The sequence below is a fragment of the Idiotropiscis lumnitzeri genome, chromosome 2 (genome assembly GCF_059441095.1).
Source record: "Idiotropiscis lumnitzeri isolate Australia: NSW breed Sydney's pygmy pipehorse chromosome 2, RoL_Ilum_1.0, whole genome shotgun sequence".
In the NCBI taxonomy this organism is placed as follows: Eukaryota; Metazoa; Chordata; class Actinopteri; order Syngnathiformes; family Syngnathidae; genus Idiotropiscis; species Idiotropiscis lumnitzeri.
In genome coordinates this window covers 28,857,057-28,873,014 of record NC_142392.1, presented here as the reverse complement: position 1 = coordinate 28,873,014, position 15,958 = coordinate 28,857,057, and the positions used below count along the sequence as shown (strand labels likewise).

The following is a 15,958-nucleotide window of genomic DNA, read 5'->3' as shown; positions in this document are numbered from 1 at the left end:
AATAAGTCCAGCGCCGGAAGTATTCCAAAGAAGACTCATACAAGCGCTAGAAGGAATACCGGGAATATACATCATCGCTGATGATGTGTTGATCACGGGTGAAGGGACATCGCTGGAAGAAGCAAGTAGAGACCACGACAACAAACTCAGGTGCTTCCTAAACAGATGTAGAATGCGAAACATCAAATTGAACTTTGAGAAGATAAAACTACGGCGACAGGCCATGCCGTATATTGGACATTTGTTGACAGCTGAGGGACTGCAGATAGACCCGGAGAAGGTGCGTGCAATCCAAGAGATGCCGAGGCCGACGGATGTCAAGGCAGTACAGAGACTGGTTGGGATGATAAATTACTTGTCCAAGTTTTAAGACCACTTGTCTGATGATTGTGAAATATTACGCCAACTTACACACAAAGAGAATGTGTGGGAGTGGACTGACACACAGGAGGAAGCGTTTAATAGACTGAAACACAAAATTGCCAGTGCACCCATTTTGAAGTATTACAATCGAGACGAGGAGTTGACACTTCAATGTGATGCATCAGAGACTGGGCTGGGGGCTGCTCTGACACAAGGAGGTAAGCCTGTAGCATATGGGAGCCGGGCCTTGACACAGACAGAAAGGGGCTATGCCCAGATAGAGAAGGAATGCTTGGCTATAGTCTATGGGATGGAGAAGTTTCACCAATACACGTATGGCAGGCAGGTGACGGTACAGAGTGACCACAAACCGTTGGAAAATATTCACAAGAAGCCACTTTTGAGTGCACCAAAGAGACTACAGAGGATGTTACTCCGATTACAGAAATATAACATGGAAGTGACCTATGTACCAGGCCGTCATATGTTGCTGGCTGACACACTCAGTAGGGCATACTTGCCAGAGGACACTAAAGGGGACATGGAGTCAGAGATAGAAACCGTAAACATGGTAGACTACCTACCTATTTCGCTGGAGAGACTGAGCTCCATTAGGAAGGCTACGTCAGTGGATTGGAGGCTGCAGAGAGTAATTGGCATGATTCTGTCAGGGTGGCCAAAATGCAAAAAGGATATACCCACGGACATTCAACACTATTACTCATTCCAGGAGGAACTTAGCTTCCAAGATGGTATCGTATTCAAAGGAGAGAGAGCTGTGATACCAGATTCACTCAGGACTGACATTACACGCCGTGTACACTCTTCTCATTTAGGAGTGGAAGGTTGTCTAAGGAGAGCAAGGGAGTGCGTGTACTGGCAAGGGATGAATGAGCACATTAAGACCTTTGTCTCCAAGTGTGACATCTGTAGGTCCATGGACCCCAAGCAACAGAAAGAGACACTATGTCCACATGATATGGTGTGTAGACCCTGGGCCAAGGTAGAGATGGACTTGTTTTCCTTTCATGATAGAAACTACCTGATTACAGTGGACTACTACTCCAACTTTTGGGAAGTGGATTACTTGCCCGATACGACAAGCAGCGCTGTGATTAGGAAGGTGAAAGCACATTTTGCAAGGCAGGGCATACCGGACGTGGTAGTGTCAGATAACGGACCACAATTCTCCTCCAAAGAGTTTCGTCTGTTTAGTGAAAAGTGGGAGTTTGAACATAGGACGTCGTCGCCAGGATATGCCCAGAGCAACGGGAAGGCCGAGTCAGCAGTGAAAACTGCCAAGCGACTGATGATGAAAGCGGCGGCTGCGAACCAGGATGCATACGTGGCTATATTGGACCACCGAAATACACCGACCCAAGGCTTGGGTACAAGCCCAGCACAGAGACTTCTGAGTAGGCGGACTCGGACGCTTCTTCCAATCAGGGACGCTCTTTTAGAGCCGGAGTTGATCAAAAATGCAGAAGGCCTGTGGAAGAACAGTCAGAGACAGGAGAGATACTACAACCGCACTGCGAAAGACCTGGACATCCTTGAGAAAGGAGACACCGTGAGAGTTCAGCCGTTTCAGCGACATGGAGTCTGGCGGAAGGCGACGGTGCTGAAACCTGCGAGCCACAGGTCGTATGAAGTGGAGATGGAGTCGGGTGGTGTGTTGCGGAGGAATCGACGTCACCTCAGGCGTGACCTTTGCCCACCGGCCTCGCCTAAAAAAGCTGAGACTGTGGAGAGTACGGCTGAGGTGGGGTCGGAACTGTGCCGTGCTGGTGACCAAGCGGCTGTGACGACCAGGTCTGGCCGTCGGGTCATTAGACCTCGATATCTGGAGGACTTCACGGAGTGATGTTTGTTTTGGAACTTTGCATGAGTCTAGGGTTGCTTGTCAGTTAAGGAAAAAAAAAAAAGGAAAAAATGTGAGAGTTAATGAGAGTAACGTGTATTCTTTAGTTGTGATTACATTTAAATTCATAGTCTTCGATGCTGTAATATGTTGCTGTCAATTAAAGAAGTTGACTTAAAAGAAAAAAAAGAAAAGACGTAACAATGGGATTGTTAGTTTGTGGTTGGGTGTTCCCAGGGGGACTGTTTTAGTTGACGGACACCGCGCCAGCAGGGCAGAAGTGTAGTGTTTGAGAGCCGTGTAGTTGATGTTACAATAAAGATTCAGTGAGCAAATGAAAGAGCTCGAACCGTCCATTCTGTATAGTCATATGACAGAACAGAACGAAACATGTTTGTTCCGACTGCCAAATAGTAACCATGAATCAAAAAAAAAATGTTTGTTAAACATACTAAAGTTGTGGCTTTGTAATTTATATAGAATTTTTGTTCAAAATCGCCCAGACTCTTCTTTTTGTCTTTTCTATATTATGTACGTATTAATAACTGTGTTTGGTTTGTTAATGTTAATAAAGTTTGTGACAAAAAACGTATTCGTAAATATTTATCATCTCATCAATATTTGCACCAGAGAGTACTGAGTTTCGAGATTCTTACGATAATAGTTGTAAAGTCACGCAGGTAACGTGATGCTGCAAGCTTGTGTCTCTTTATTAACTGACTCGCATACTCGTCTATATGCACACACGCTTGTTCGTCTGGTAACCAAAACACACATATCAGGCAATACTGCCAACTAGTGACCAATGATATAACGTCTATCATTACAATAGTTATCAAAATTATATTTCTTATCAATTTAGCTTAGTTAAGGGATATTTTATTGACAATCTGACATCAATATTCAAAGAGGAAAAATGGTGGTGGGGGGTGGCGTGAATCTTTTTTCTTCTTGGTAGGGGCGGGAGTGAAATAATTGAGAATCACTGCTAGTATATGCAGACATTATATTCATACAATTTTCAGCCCGAGTGAACCACGGGATTGTTGCAAGTTCGGGAGGAGAAACGTAAACGTCCCACTGCTGGAGCAGCAGAGGCTTCTCAGAGCATAGCCGGAAGTGACGTAGAGGCCAACGCGCCATCATGGTGGTATGCAGTAATTTTGTTCAAAAGAAAAATTATCAACCGAATCAAAATATTATATAGAATATATATTAAAAAAAGGAACAGCCAGCTGTAAAAACAAACACAGAGGCAAAGAAATATATTTGAAAAATACGTTTTTAAATCATGACGTCATAAGCAAGCGCGCAGCTTCCGAAGGACCTCGACCTCATGCACCGACCCGTCCACATCGGAACAAAAACACCCACTGCCAAATTCTTCTGATTTAGTGTAGAACTGACTGTAATTTTCTCACAGGAGATCCAGTGCTACTCTTAAGGACTACGACATAATTTATTAAGTCTTTGTGTCCCGATAATCTCATCTTCGCGCGTTGATGCTTTTCGGCGTAGTTAGCTTAGCTTGTTAGCTAGCTAGCCGCTAACGAAAAGAGGCGCATGACTCATCGCCAAGCAGAGATTGAGTGCGGATTTTTTGGAATTATCATTTGAAAATGTGTGAAAGAACGACACCCAAGTACAAAGAGGAACTTTATGGAATAAAAGAAGAGAACGAGCAACATCTTCAACTGCTGGACGAATTTAGCAACCAACCTCGTGTTGTGCTACACAAAGCAGGTTTGTACACGTCTTACTCTTATTTGCTTTGTAAAAAAAGACTTTCTATCGTTAAAAATATGCATCACAACATTAAGTTATTTGGGGAAATGCGTTCAAGGTTATTGCCATTTTATTTTTAAATGTTGCCTTTTACTTGTCGGTTTGCTGAACATTTGTTTATGCCCAATGAAATCAGTGCAGGAAATAAATACCAAAGAAAAAACAATAGTGGGGGGTAAACTCTGTGTTTTTTACCAGTATCAAATTTGAACTGATTATTTATCATTTTACATTTTCTGGATTTTATATCTTGTTCAAGCAATTCCTGAATGACTGCCTTACTTATTCTGCCTGACTCTAAAAAATGTGCACACTGCGGCGAAAACATTAAAGGCGGTTGATGAATTTTAGTGAATAAAACACAAAATATTAAGTTTTTTAAAAAAACAAGTACGTATTGTACATTATTTATGAACTTTGTACTGGCTTGGTCAATGAACCTCGGGTGGCCCTGCACTGTTTTGTGCACGTGTGCATCGTTTCACCTCATCCAAACATTTAAAATACATTGAATGCATCCATCCATGGTTGCACGGATCTCATCGGTGAACAAGCGCATGCTGCAAGGAATGCATCTGCATCTTTGGCTTACTTTGGGCTTAAAAATGGAGAACGTCACAACCCCCTTTTCCACCAACAAGTCCAGGAACATTTAGTTTCTGGTAATAAAGTTCCTGTGGCCCAGGTGGTTTGGATCTCCCCCACAACTCAAAGTTCTTGATAATTTATGCAAATGACAATGATGATGTATCAGTGGGAGGTCTTGTGTTACTTTGTTACTCATTACTGACACCCTATGGCTGTTAAGCATCATTTCAGTTCCAAAATAATTCAGTGAACTCTAAAAAAATAATATGGTGTATCTTAATTGAATTTGAATTCATATTCCAGAAACGTCTGTGACTATGTCAGGAATAAAATCGGGCATCAGCCGCAACGTGCTTCCTTTTTAAATGCTCGTTTATCACGGTTGTGCTGTTAAAGGGAGGTTTACATCGGAGGACGTAATTTTGTGAAATGCCCCCATGGTCCGGTCCAAGTTGGGGTTGCACGCATTGCTCCGTATGCGGCAGGCACAAGTCAAGATAGCACGGTAGAAAATAAGACAAAGTCGCCGCCTGAGGTTTGACTTGACCAAACCAAATTTGTCTTTCTGTGTCCTATAGATGTCAGTGAAAACGATCTCCTTTCTGTGAAAGACGAGCCAGACTTGACTCACATCAAAAAGGAGGAGGAGGAGATCAACAAGTCACCAGTGAACGTTGTCCCTATAAAGACTGAAGATGAAAACAAGGATGAGAGTGAGGACAACAGAGGGGCGGAGCCTACAAGCACCAGCTCAAGTCATCACGTAACAGCAGAAGGTGATGAAGACCACTGGGGGCCATCACAAGCACATAATGAGGACACATCAGACGCTCATGACGATGATGATGATGGGCAAGCCAAAGGTGAAAGGGCATGTCACACTGACTCATTCACTTCAAAGCTGTCTTTAAAAGGGCACAGAAAAACACACAGTGGTGAAAAACCTTTTTCTTGTTCAGTTTGTGGGAAATGCTCCTCTCGAAAGTTTGATTTAACAATCCACACAAGAATGCACAGTGGAGAAAAACCTTTTTCCTGCTCGGTTTGTGGCAAGAGTTTCTCTCAAAAGTCGTATTTAACAACCCACACAAGAACACACACTGGAGAGAAACCTTTTTCCTGCTCGGTTTGTGGCAAGAGTTTCTCTCAAAAGTCGCATTTAACAAACCACACAAGAACACACACAGGAGAAAAACCTTTTTCCTGCTCAGTTTGTGGAAAATGCTTCCCTCAAAAGGGAACTTTAACAGAACACACAAGAACACACAGTGGTGAAAAACCTTTTTCCTGCTCAGTTTGTGGCAAAAGCTTTTCTCAAAAGTTCCGATTAACAGAGCATGCAAGAACACACACTGAAGAACCTCTTTCTTGCTCAGTTTGTGGCAAGAGTTGCTCTCGAAAGTCTGATTTAATAAATCACACAAAAACACACAGTGGTGAAAATCCTTTTTCCTGCTCAGTTTGCGGAAAAAGTTTCTCTCAAAAGGGATGTTTAACAAGACACACAAGAACTCACAGTGGAGAAAAACCTTTTTCCTGCTCAGTTTGTGGAAAATGCTTCTCTGAAAAGTCAACGTTAACAAGACACACAAGAACACACAGTGCAGATAAGCCATTCAGTTGCAGTGTTTGTGCTAAAAAATTCACCACTAAACAGCAGGCTGAGAGACACTGAAAAATATGTAACTGACTAGTGCTGGGAGGAGCATGCAAATCGCTGTTGAGAGTCCGGTTAGAACTCCAATAATGAGGGTATGGTCTTGTGGTTCAGGTCTTTTAATAAGTTGCAGTCAAAGCACACATTTCTTGACGCTTCAATTCGTGTGGTTCTAAAGGAAATAATAAACATTGAACATTGCATGTTACTAATTAGCAGTGAAACGTGGATTGTACAGACAAACAAACAGTGGTATTAATGCTGTAACTTACTTGTCTCACGCACAACTCAAAGCAGGATAAATGTGGACTACAACTCAAACTTAGCTCGATAGACAGACTGACACGATTCTCCCCTCTTCCTCCTTCTTATATACACACACGCACGCCCACACACGTGAGTTGGAGCACTAAACTCCGCCCTCTTAAAGGAGCCGGTGTCACAGTCTCTGAGCAGCCTTTTCTACAGACACGATTGTGATGGAGAGAATATAGGGCTGGGCAATATAACCTAAAATCAATATCGCAATAAAATGAGCAATTTTGCAGTGAAGTGTCCCCATGGTCCGGTCTAAGTTGGGGTCGCACGCATTGCTCCGTGTGCGGCGGGCACAAGTCAAGGTAGCATGGTAGAAACAATATAAGACAAAGTCGCCGCCTGAACTTTGATTTGACCAAACCAAATTTGTCTTTTTGTGTCCTGCAGACGTCAGTGAATACGATCTCCGTTCTGTGAAAGAGGAGCCAGACTTGACTCACATCAAAAAGGAGGAGGAGGAGGAGGAGATCAACAAGTCACCAGTGAACGTTCTCCCTATAAAGACTGAAGATGAAAACAAGGATGTGAGTGAGGACAACAGAGGGGCGGAGCCTACAAGCAGCAGTTCAAGTCATCACGTGACAACAGAAGGTGATGAAGACCACTGGGGGCCATCACAAACACATAATGAGGACACATCAGACGCTCATGACGATGATGATGATACTAATGATGATGATGATGATGATGATGGGCAAGCCAAAGGTGAAAGGGCATGTCACACTGACTCATTCACTTCAAAGCTGTCTTTAAAAGGGCACAGAAAAACACACAGTGGTGAAAAATCTTTTTCCTGCTCAGTTTGTGGTAAAAGCTTCTCTCAAAAGTTTGATTTAACAATCCACACAAGAATTCACAGTGGAGAAAAATCTTTTTCATGCTCAGTTTGTGGAAAATGCTTCTCTCAAAAGGCAAGTTTAACAGAACACGCAAGAACACACACTGGAGAAAAACCTTTTTCATGCTCAGTTTGTGGAAAAAGCTTCTCTCAAAAGTCACATTTAACAAGTCACACAAAAACACACAGTGGAGAAAAGCCTTTTTCCTGCTCAGTTTGTGGGAAAAGCTTTTCTTCAAAGTCAATTTTAATGAAACACACAAGAACACACACTGGAGAAAAACCTTATTCATGCTCCGTTTGTGGAAAATGCTTCTCTCAAAAGTCACATTTAACAAGGCACACAAGAACACACAGTGGAGAAAAACCTTTTTCATGCTCAGTTTGTGGAAAATGCTTCTCTCAAAAGTCACATTTAACAGAACACACAAGAAAACACAGTGGAGAGAACCCTTTTTCCTGCTCAGTTTGTGGCAAGAGTTGCTCTCGAAAGTCTGATTTAATAAATCACACAAGAACACACACTGGAGAAAACCCTTTTTCCTGCTCAGTTTGTGGCAAAAGCTTTTCTTTTAAGACAAATTTAAAAACACATACACGATTACACACTGGAGAAAAACCTTTTTCATGCTCAGTTTGTGGTAAAAGCTTCTCTCAAAATTCAAGTTTAACATATCACACAAGAACGCACAGTGGAGAAAAACCTTTTTCCTGCTCAGTTTGTGGCAAAAGCTTCTCTGTAAAGTGGAGTTTACGACGCCACTCAAGAACACACAGTGGAGACAAGCCATTCAGTTGCAGCGTTTGCGCTAAAAAATTCTTCACTAAACGTAGTGCTGAGAGACACAATTGTGCTGGTGAGAAAAGCAGCGATCCTTGAAGCTTAAAAAAAAGAAAACAAAAAACTGAAGGAACTGACTCTTAGTGGTAAGATGTAAATGTGATTTTGAATAAAATATGAAAAATGTAATTTTGCAAAGCTCTTTTATTGACATGAAGCCAATGGGATCAGAGCCAGAATTATCAATGTGTTTGTGTGATGATGATCTTTTTTTTTGTGATTTTACATCAAGATGTAAATGAAATTAATTGCCTTTGCCTGGAATAACATTTGTTAACGTTATGCTTTTCAGTTGTCTTTTTAATCGTATTTAATGGAAAAGGTGTGAGAACAAACTGCTTATGAAATCGTTGCCTTCCACAATCATCAATAAAATTACGTGTTCTACTTGCTCAACTGGCCTTCATTACGCTGTGAAAAGGTGAAAAACTAAACTCGAAAAAGAACAAGAAAGAGAAACGCAAATAGTCTCAGTTTCTCTCAAAGGTTTTGGAATGTCAGGAGTTGGCAACTTGATGGCGACTGGAGTCAGCGCTGGTTTTCTCGCAGTGTTTGGCTGGCTCGTATATGTATGGTCCATTGAACAAAACTCAAACTCTTCAAATATCCCCTCACATACATTTAATATTTCGCTTTCTGAATAAATTTCTGACTAGCTAAAACCTCTTTCCAGGTTGAGCTCTATCAAGCGTTTGGGGCTTGTTGCTAAGCAGAATCTTACTTCGGAAAAAACGTATCATTTTGTCAAATATACTAAATATTTTTGTTCATGCTCTATTATATTTTTTATATTATTTTAATAATGAAATAGGGAAATATTAAAATTGGCAACGACATACAGACCTAATTCAATTAATAAGAAATATGGAAACATTTTATAAATATTGAGCTCATTGAGAAGAGTCCTAATCTTGAAATAAATATTGAAATGTAAAAAATACTTATGTATTTAATTAATTCAATAACCCGACCCCGGATGAGCGGCACAAAATGCCTGGATGGATGGAATAATTTAAATTGCATACATATTCAAATGAACAAATATGTTAAGAAATAATCAAGAGTGAAATAAAATGGTTTAAATTAATATTGATATAATTTCACATATTAAAATAATTGAATAAATATTGTATTATTACATAAGCAAGCTTAAATATACATTGAAATATATTTTTTAAAAAAGTAGTGTATTTTTAAATGGCCTAATTTAGATATAGGAAGTAATTCTCTTTATGAAACTATGAAGGGACTGGAGCTCACAGAAGTGACCAGTCTTGGTTCTGAAGTTCCGATGTAACCAGATACTGCCCTGAGAGAAAATAGGCCTGAGCATTGTTTATGGTGGGGGCAATTCTCTCGCCAGGTCAGTGACCTTCCAGGGTGTGAGAGTAATTTAAGGTGGTCACGAGTAGACTGGTCGTATCAACGGGGAGACGCATCTGCTCTCCCTCTGGGGGACTTTTGGAGGGAAATCCCGAAGACTAGCGTGATGGGAATGCATACGCAACAAGTCAAGTCAATTTTATTTGCATAGCTCTTAATCACAGACAGTCTCAAAGGGCTTTACATAACCACAATCGACATCCACTGATCTTAACCCCCAGGAGGGCAAGGAAAACTCAAAACCCCATTAGGGGAAAGTTGAGAAACCTTGAGAAGGGACCACAGATGGGGGAATCCCCCTTCCAGAATGACCAGGCTGCAATGGATGCCAACTGGGCAACATTTGACACATAAAATGATGCTATGCAATAATAGATGAGATAATATTAGAGTCAATTGAATGAAGTGCTGCAGGAAGATGACTTCAGTGGAGTGGGTCCTCATCCAGGGCCGTAATATCCATGGCAGCATATCCAAAGATGAGCCTTCGATCTTGTACCGGTCAGTTGGTGTAAATTCAGAACAGCCACTTCCAAGTGAATCACCATCACCTAATTCCCAAGTCGGGGAATTGGGAACAGAAAAAAAAGAACAGAAGTAGTAAACAGGCCAACAAGTAGTTCAACGAAGTGCTGAAATATAAGGAAATCAGAAAAGGCGCTGCATGAAGACGACTTCGGCAGAGCAGGTCCCTTCCCGGTTCGTCAGTGCCGTAATCTTCAAAGCATGTCCCCATCACCTAATTCCCAAGCAGGGGAAGGAGGGGGCAGAAAAGAGAAGAAGCGGCAGTAAACAGGCCAACAAATAATTAAATTAGATGCTAAAGTATATAAATAAATTGATCAAATGTCGCGCTGCAGGAAGACGACATCACTGGAACAGGTGCATGCCCAGTTGGTCAATGCCTTAAACTTCATAGTGGGTCACCGTCACCTAATCCCCCAGCCGGGGGAAAAGGGGGCAGAAAAGAAAACAAAAAAGAAAAAAAAAACGGCAGTAAACAGGCCAACAAATATTTCAGCTAAATGCACAAGAGTATAAATGCGTCTTTAATAGTGTTTTGAACATTTCTACTGAAGTGGCACCTCTAATATCTGAGGGTAGTGCATTCCAAAGAATTGTTGCCAGAATAGAGAACGCTCGAGAACCTGCAGACTTCTTTTTGGCTCGCGGGATCGCTAAAAGACCAACATCTTGTGAGCGAAGGTTTCGGGACGGAATATATGGTACCGTGAGGTCAACGAGATAGGAAGGTGCTAAGCCGTGCAAAATTTTAAAAGTAAGTAGCAGAACTTTAAAATCACATCTCAAGTGGACCGGAAGCCAATGCAAAATGGCTCATATCGGGGTAATATGATCAAACTTTCTCGTCCTAGTCAAGAGTCTAGCTGTTGCATTTTGAACTACAGTGGAACCTCGGTTCTCGACCATAATCCGTTCCAGAACCCTGTTCGAAAAGCGATTTGTTCGAACACCGAATTAAATGCAATAGTTGTACGCACTACTTTTCTTTTTTGCTAGTAGCAGCTTTGTTGCTTGCTCTGACCTTCTTTGGAGGCATGATTAGGGGCTAAAACACTTTGCAGCACGTAGCACGTCCGCACGCGACAACAATTGGTCAATTGGCCGCTCAGCATCCCACCCTCGCGTGCGCACTCACGCGTCATACCGGCGTTCGAACTCCGATGTTTGTTCGAACTGCGAAGCAAGAATTTCTCTTTTTTTTGTTCGAACGCCGATTTGTTCGACCTCAGAGTCGTTCGAGAACCAAGGTTCCACTGTAGTTATTTACCAGCTTTCGAGTGGTATTATTTTGAGAGAGCGGCTCGTCGTCAATAAAACCGACCGAGGAGGAATGCTTAAACCCATCATGTATTGCCACCTCAGTAGAAATTATATCAGTATGAGATGTAACAGCGTATGCGGTGTGTAGCGCTCAGATCTAGAAGAAAAGCTATGTGTGTTGTCTAAGTCTAGCATAGCGCTAGTTAGCTCTAGCCTTACAGACTCCATACCCTTCCTTACAGGCTCACTATTCGCCTGCAACCCGACCTGCTCTAATATGAATAGTCATGGAAGGCTCAAACTATAATCTATGTTTCTAGAAAGAGTGATGGCGCCTTCCCAGTTAGGGTGAAGGCCGTCCATCCTCAGCAGGTCGGGTCGGCCCCAGAAAGAAGGCCAGTTATCTATAAACTGCAGTCCCTGCTCACTACAAAAACTAGCCAGCCACTTATTTAGCGAGAATAATCTACTAAACCTCTCATCATTGCCTCTCGCAGGCAAGGGGCCAGAGACAATTACTCGATGCCGACTCATCTTTCTGACGAGATCACAAGTCCTTGCTATGTTTTTCTTTGTGATCTCTGATTGCTTCATCCTAGTGTCATTGGAGCCGATGTGTATTACTATATCTGAATAGCTAGCGTTGTTTGCACTGCGCTGGTGTCTAGGTGTCTTGCGCGCTAGCTCCATAAGATTAGCTTCTATGTCGGGTGCTCTGGCCCCAGGAATACACATTACTGTGGCTGGATTTTCAAGCTTAATGTTGCGGGTAATGGAGTCACCTATCACTAAAGTGCGGGAGCCATTAGACCGAGGTGGAATGGAACTGCTATGTGTCTTAACAGGCTCACCGCGATTAGCAAGCCGTTTACGGCCAATGCTAACCAGACTAGCAGGTTGGCTACAACCCGTGCTAACAGTCGTGTCCGCCACGTTTACGCTTACCACATTACTCTGCTCTAGCTGGCGGACACGTCCCTCTATCAGGGAGAGTCTTTCCATGAGAATGGTGCAAGTGTTGCATGTGGTGGTGCACGAAACCATAGTTGCGTTTACTCGCCCGGTGGATAAAAGCGGAGGAAAAGATGTCGCGCCGAAAGTGACGTCCTGTCGCGCCGAAAGTCTACTATTTCAATACTTTTAACACTGCAGCATATTTTATCATTGCAGTACTTTTACCATTACAGTACTTTTATCACTGTAGTATTTTCTATCATTGCAGTATTTTCAATCATTCAGTAGTTTTTATCATTACAATGTTTCCCCCTCTGTATAATGGACAGGCATTAGGAGTGTTTCCTTACACTAGATACGTTTATACTGTGTATATTTGCATGCTTTTTATGAATGTCTGCTGCTAATGTTATACATTAACGGCTACATTACGCCGCCGACTCTGTGTGATCTATATCTTTGCTGCTGTAACACCTCAAATTTCCCCATTGTGGGACTAATAAAGGACATCTTTATCTTTATAAACAAATGTTAAGCAAACTGCCAAGTAAAAGGCAATATTCAAAAATAAAACGTTAATAACCTTGAACGATTTCCCCAAACAACTTAATGTTGTGATGCATATTTCTAACGATAGAAAGTCGTTCTTTACAAAGCAAATGAGAGTAAGACGTGTACAAACCTGCTTTGTGTAGCACAACACGAGGCTGCTTGCAACCTTCGCCCAGCAGTGGAAGATGTTGCTCGTTCTCTTCTTTTATTCCACAAAGTTCCTCTTTGTACTTGGGTGTCGTTCTTGCACACATTTTCAAATGATAATTCCAAAAAATCCGCACTTGATCTCTGCTTGGCGATGAGTCATGTGCCTCTTTTTGTTAGCGCCTAGCTAGCTAACAGGCTAAGCTAACTACGCCGAAAAGCATCAACGCGCGAAGATGAGGTTTTCGGGACATAAAGACTTAATGAATTATGTCGTAGTCCTTTAGAGTAGCACTGGACATCCTTTGAGAAAATTACAGTAAGTTCCACACTAAATCAGAAGAATTTAGCGGTGGGTGTTTTTGTTCCGGTGTGGATGTGGTCGAGGTCCTTCGGAAGCTGCGTACTTGCTAATGACGTCATGCTTTAAGCACGTATTTTTCAAATATCTTTCTTTGCCTCTGTGTTTGTTTTTACCCCTGGCTGTTCTATTTTAATATATATTCTATGTAATATTTTAATTCGGTTGATAAAAAAATCTAACAAAATAACTAAATTAACGCCACATTGGCGAGTCAGCTCCTACGTCACTTCCGCCTCTGTCCCGAGAAGCCGCCGCTGCAACAGCAGTGGGACGTTTACGTTTCTCCTACCGAACTTGCAACAATGCTGTGGTTCAGTCGGGCTGCAAGATTGTATGAATATAATGTCTGCATATACTAGTAGTGCTTCTCAATTATTTCACACCCGCCCCTACCAAGAAGAAAGAAGATTCGCGCCCCCCACCACCAATTTTTCTGTCTGTGTATATTGATGTTAGATTGTCAATAAAATATCCCTTAACTAACCTACATTGATAAGAAGTATAATTTCGAGAACTATTATAGTGAGGATCTCGAAACTCAGTACTATGTTGTGCAAATATTGATGAGATGACAAATATTTGTCACGTCATGTCATTTTCCACACCGCTTATCCTGTACAGGGTCCCGGGAGGGTACTGGAGCCTATCCCAGCTGACTTCGGGCGAAAGGCCCACTACACCCTTAACTGGTCGCCAGCCAGTCACAGGGCAGACATAGACACCGTCACTGAGTGGGAACTGAACCCACGTTGCCTGCACACAACTCAGGCGAGTGTACCACGCCACCATCAGTGACATGATAAATATTTACGAATACGTTTTTTGTCAAAAACTTTATGAACATTAACAAACAGTTATTAATACGTACATAATATAGAACAGACAAAAAGAAGAGCCAGGGGGATTTTAAACAAAAATTCTATATGAATAACATAAAGCAACAGCTTTAGTATTGTTGTTGTGTCAACGTGGAAATGAGAAGTAGTTAGTAAATCCACCTTTAAAAGCCAAACTTACGCCAATGCGTGTTCGTTTTTTTGTGCTCAAGAAGAAAAGGGTCAAATAAAGACTCAACAACTGATTAGAGGTCCGATATTTAGTTTCTTCAATTTCTGGAGTTCAGGAAATAGTGCAAAGACAGATATCTGGGCGACATCTTCTTAATCTCACGAGAAAACTGCACTCGGGCGAGCACAGTCGAAAAATGCGCGCCATCTTTCAGCCCAGCTTCAATTTTTATCGGAGTTTTATATGTCAAAGGTAATGTAGGTTGAATCGGTCGTCCTCGCTCCCTCCCACGGCACGGGTCCACGTCCAAGGGAAGGTCCTCCCCAGGTTAGTCATCGTCTGGATAAGTTGATTCCCGTCTGGTCCCCAAGACTGGCACGCCAAGGCTGGCCTTCTCCGGCGGGCAGTCCCTCTGTCTCTCTCCCCGCTGGCATTCCTCTGTAATCTTGTCGGTGTGCATGTGCTCCGATCTCCAATTGTAATGAATGTCTTTTGGAATGTGTTTTTCTTTTGATAGCGTCTATGTGAGTCCTCCAGTGCCCAATTTGGTATGTTTGCATCTCTCCAGCCAATGTGGAGAATGTGCTTTGTCGTCTTTGTCCATGAAGTGCTGTGAATGTGAGTGCAGGTCATGGAATTGCTATGTGTGCAAATTTGTTCTCACTCCTGAGAATTTCAATAAAGTTCACACATTTCAACTAAGTACTATAAATTTAGCATATGAGAAAAATATAATAAATCAGAAACATCAGGCCTACAATCCCAGTCATTCTTGTGACCCGTGCTTCTAGTTCCATTTGATAAATGCTTATTGTTCCATCCATGTTTAAAATATTCAGTAAATATGAACCTGCTAACTTTAATAATCGACATTCTGTCCCGTATGTGTTTAAAATAATGCCAGTAATCGTAATAGAATCCTTCAACAGTACTTCTACTTTCATTTGATAAATGCTTATTGTTCCATCCATGTTTAAAATATTCAGTAAATATGAACCTGCTAACTTTAATAATCGACATTCTGTCCCGTATGTGTTTAAAATAATGCCAGTAATCGTAATAGAATCCTTCAACAGTACTTCTACTTTCATTTGATAAATGCTTTTTGTTTCATCGATGTTTAACATATTCAGTAAATATGAACCTGCTAAATTAAATAATTGACCTGTGCTGTAAGTGTTTAAAATAATGCCAGCAATCATAATACAATCCTTCATTTATCATTGCAGTACTTTTACCACTGCATCACTATTATCATTGCAGCATTTTATTAATTTCCCCTCTGGAACATGGACAGACATTCGGAGTGTTTCCTTACACTTGTGTATGTTGTGGGATGTAAGTGTGTATATTCAGGGGGATTCGTGTATTTGTGTTTATACAGTATATATTTGCATGCTATTTCTGAATGTCTGCTGCTAATGTTAAACATTAACGGCTACATTACGCCGCCGCCTCTGTGTGATCTATACCTTTGCTGCTGTAACACTGCAAATTTACCCATTGCTGGACTA

The 15,958-nt window shown here is 41.7% G+C and overlaps 3 protein-coding genes across 3 annotated transcripts in view; 1 reads left to right on the top strand and 2 right to left on the bottom strand.

The window, feature by feature from the left end:
• The window catches only part of LOC148342219 (uncharacterized), a 343,669-nt gene that overhangs the window by 268,921 nt on the left and 58,790 nt on the right, over positions 1-15,958 (bottom strand). The window lies entirely within an intron of this gene.
• LOC148342220 (uncharacterized) overlaps positions 1-15,958 on the bottom strand; it is a 161,900-nt gene that overhangs the window by 93,808 nt on the left and 52,134 nt on the right. The gene's annotated exons all lie outside the window — the stretch shown is intronic.
• Positions 3,844-8,611, top strand: LOC148342226 (uncharacterized). The gene is made up of 3 exons (XM_088287818.1): positions 3,844-3,967; positions 5,176-5,460; positions 6,960-8,611. The coding sequence occupies exons 1-3, from the start codon at positions 3,844-3,846 to the stop codon at positions 8,288-8,290; spliced, it is 1,740 nt and encodes a 579-aa protein (XP_088143944.1). The 3' UTR covers positions 8,291-8,611.

Excerpts from the sequence above, each read along its gene's own strand:
- LOC148342226 (XM_088287818.1), top strand. The coding sequence starts at position 3,844 with ATGTGTGAAAGAACGACACCCAAGTACAAAGAGGAACTTTATGGAATA. Across the intron at positions 3,968-5,175 it reads TGTTGTGCTACACAAAGCAG|ATGTCAGTGAAAACGATCTC; the intron begins GTTTGTACACGT and ends TGTGTCCTATAG. Across the intron at positions 5,461-6,959 it reads TGATGATGGGCAAGCCAAAG|ACGTCAGTGAATACGATCTC; the intron begins GTGAAAGGGCAT and ends TGTGTCCTGCAG.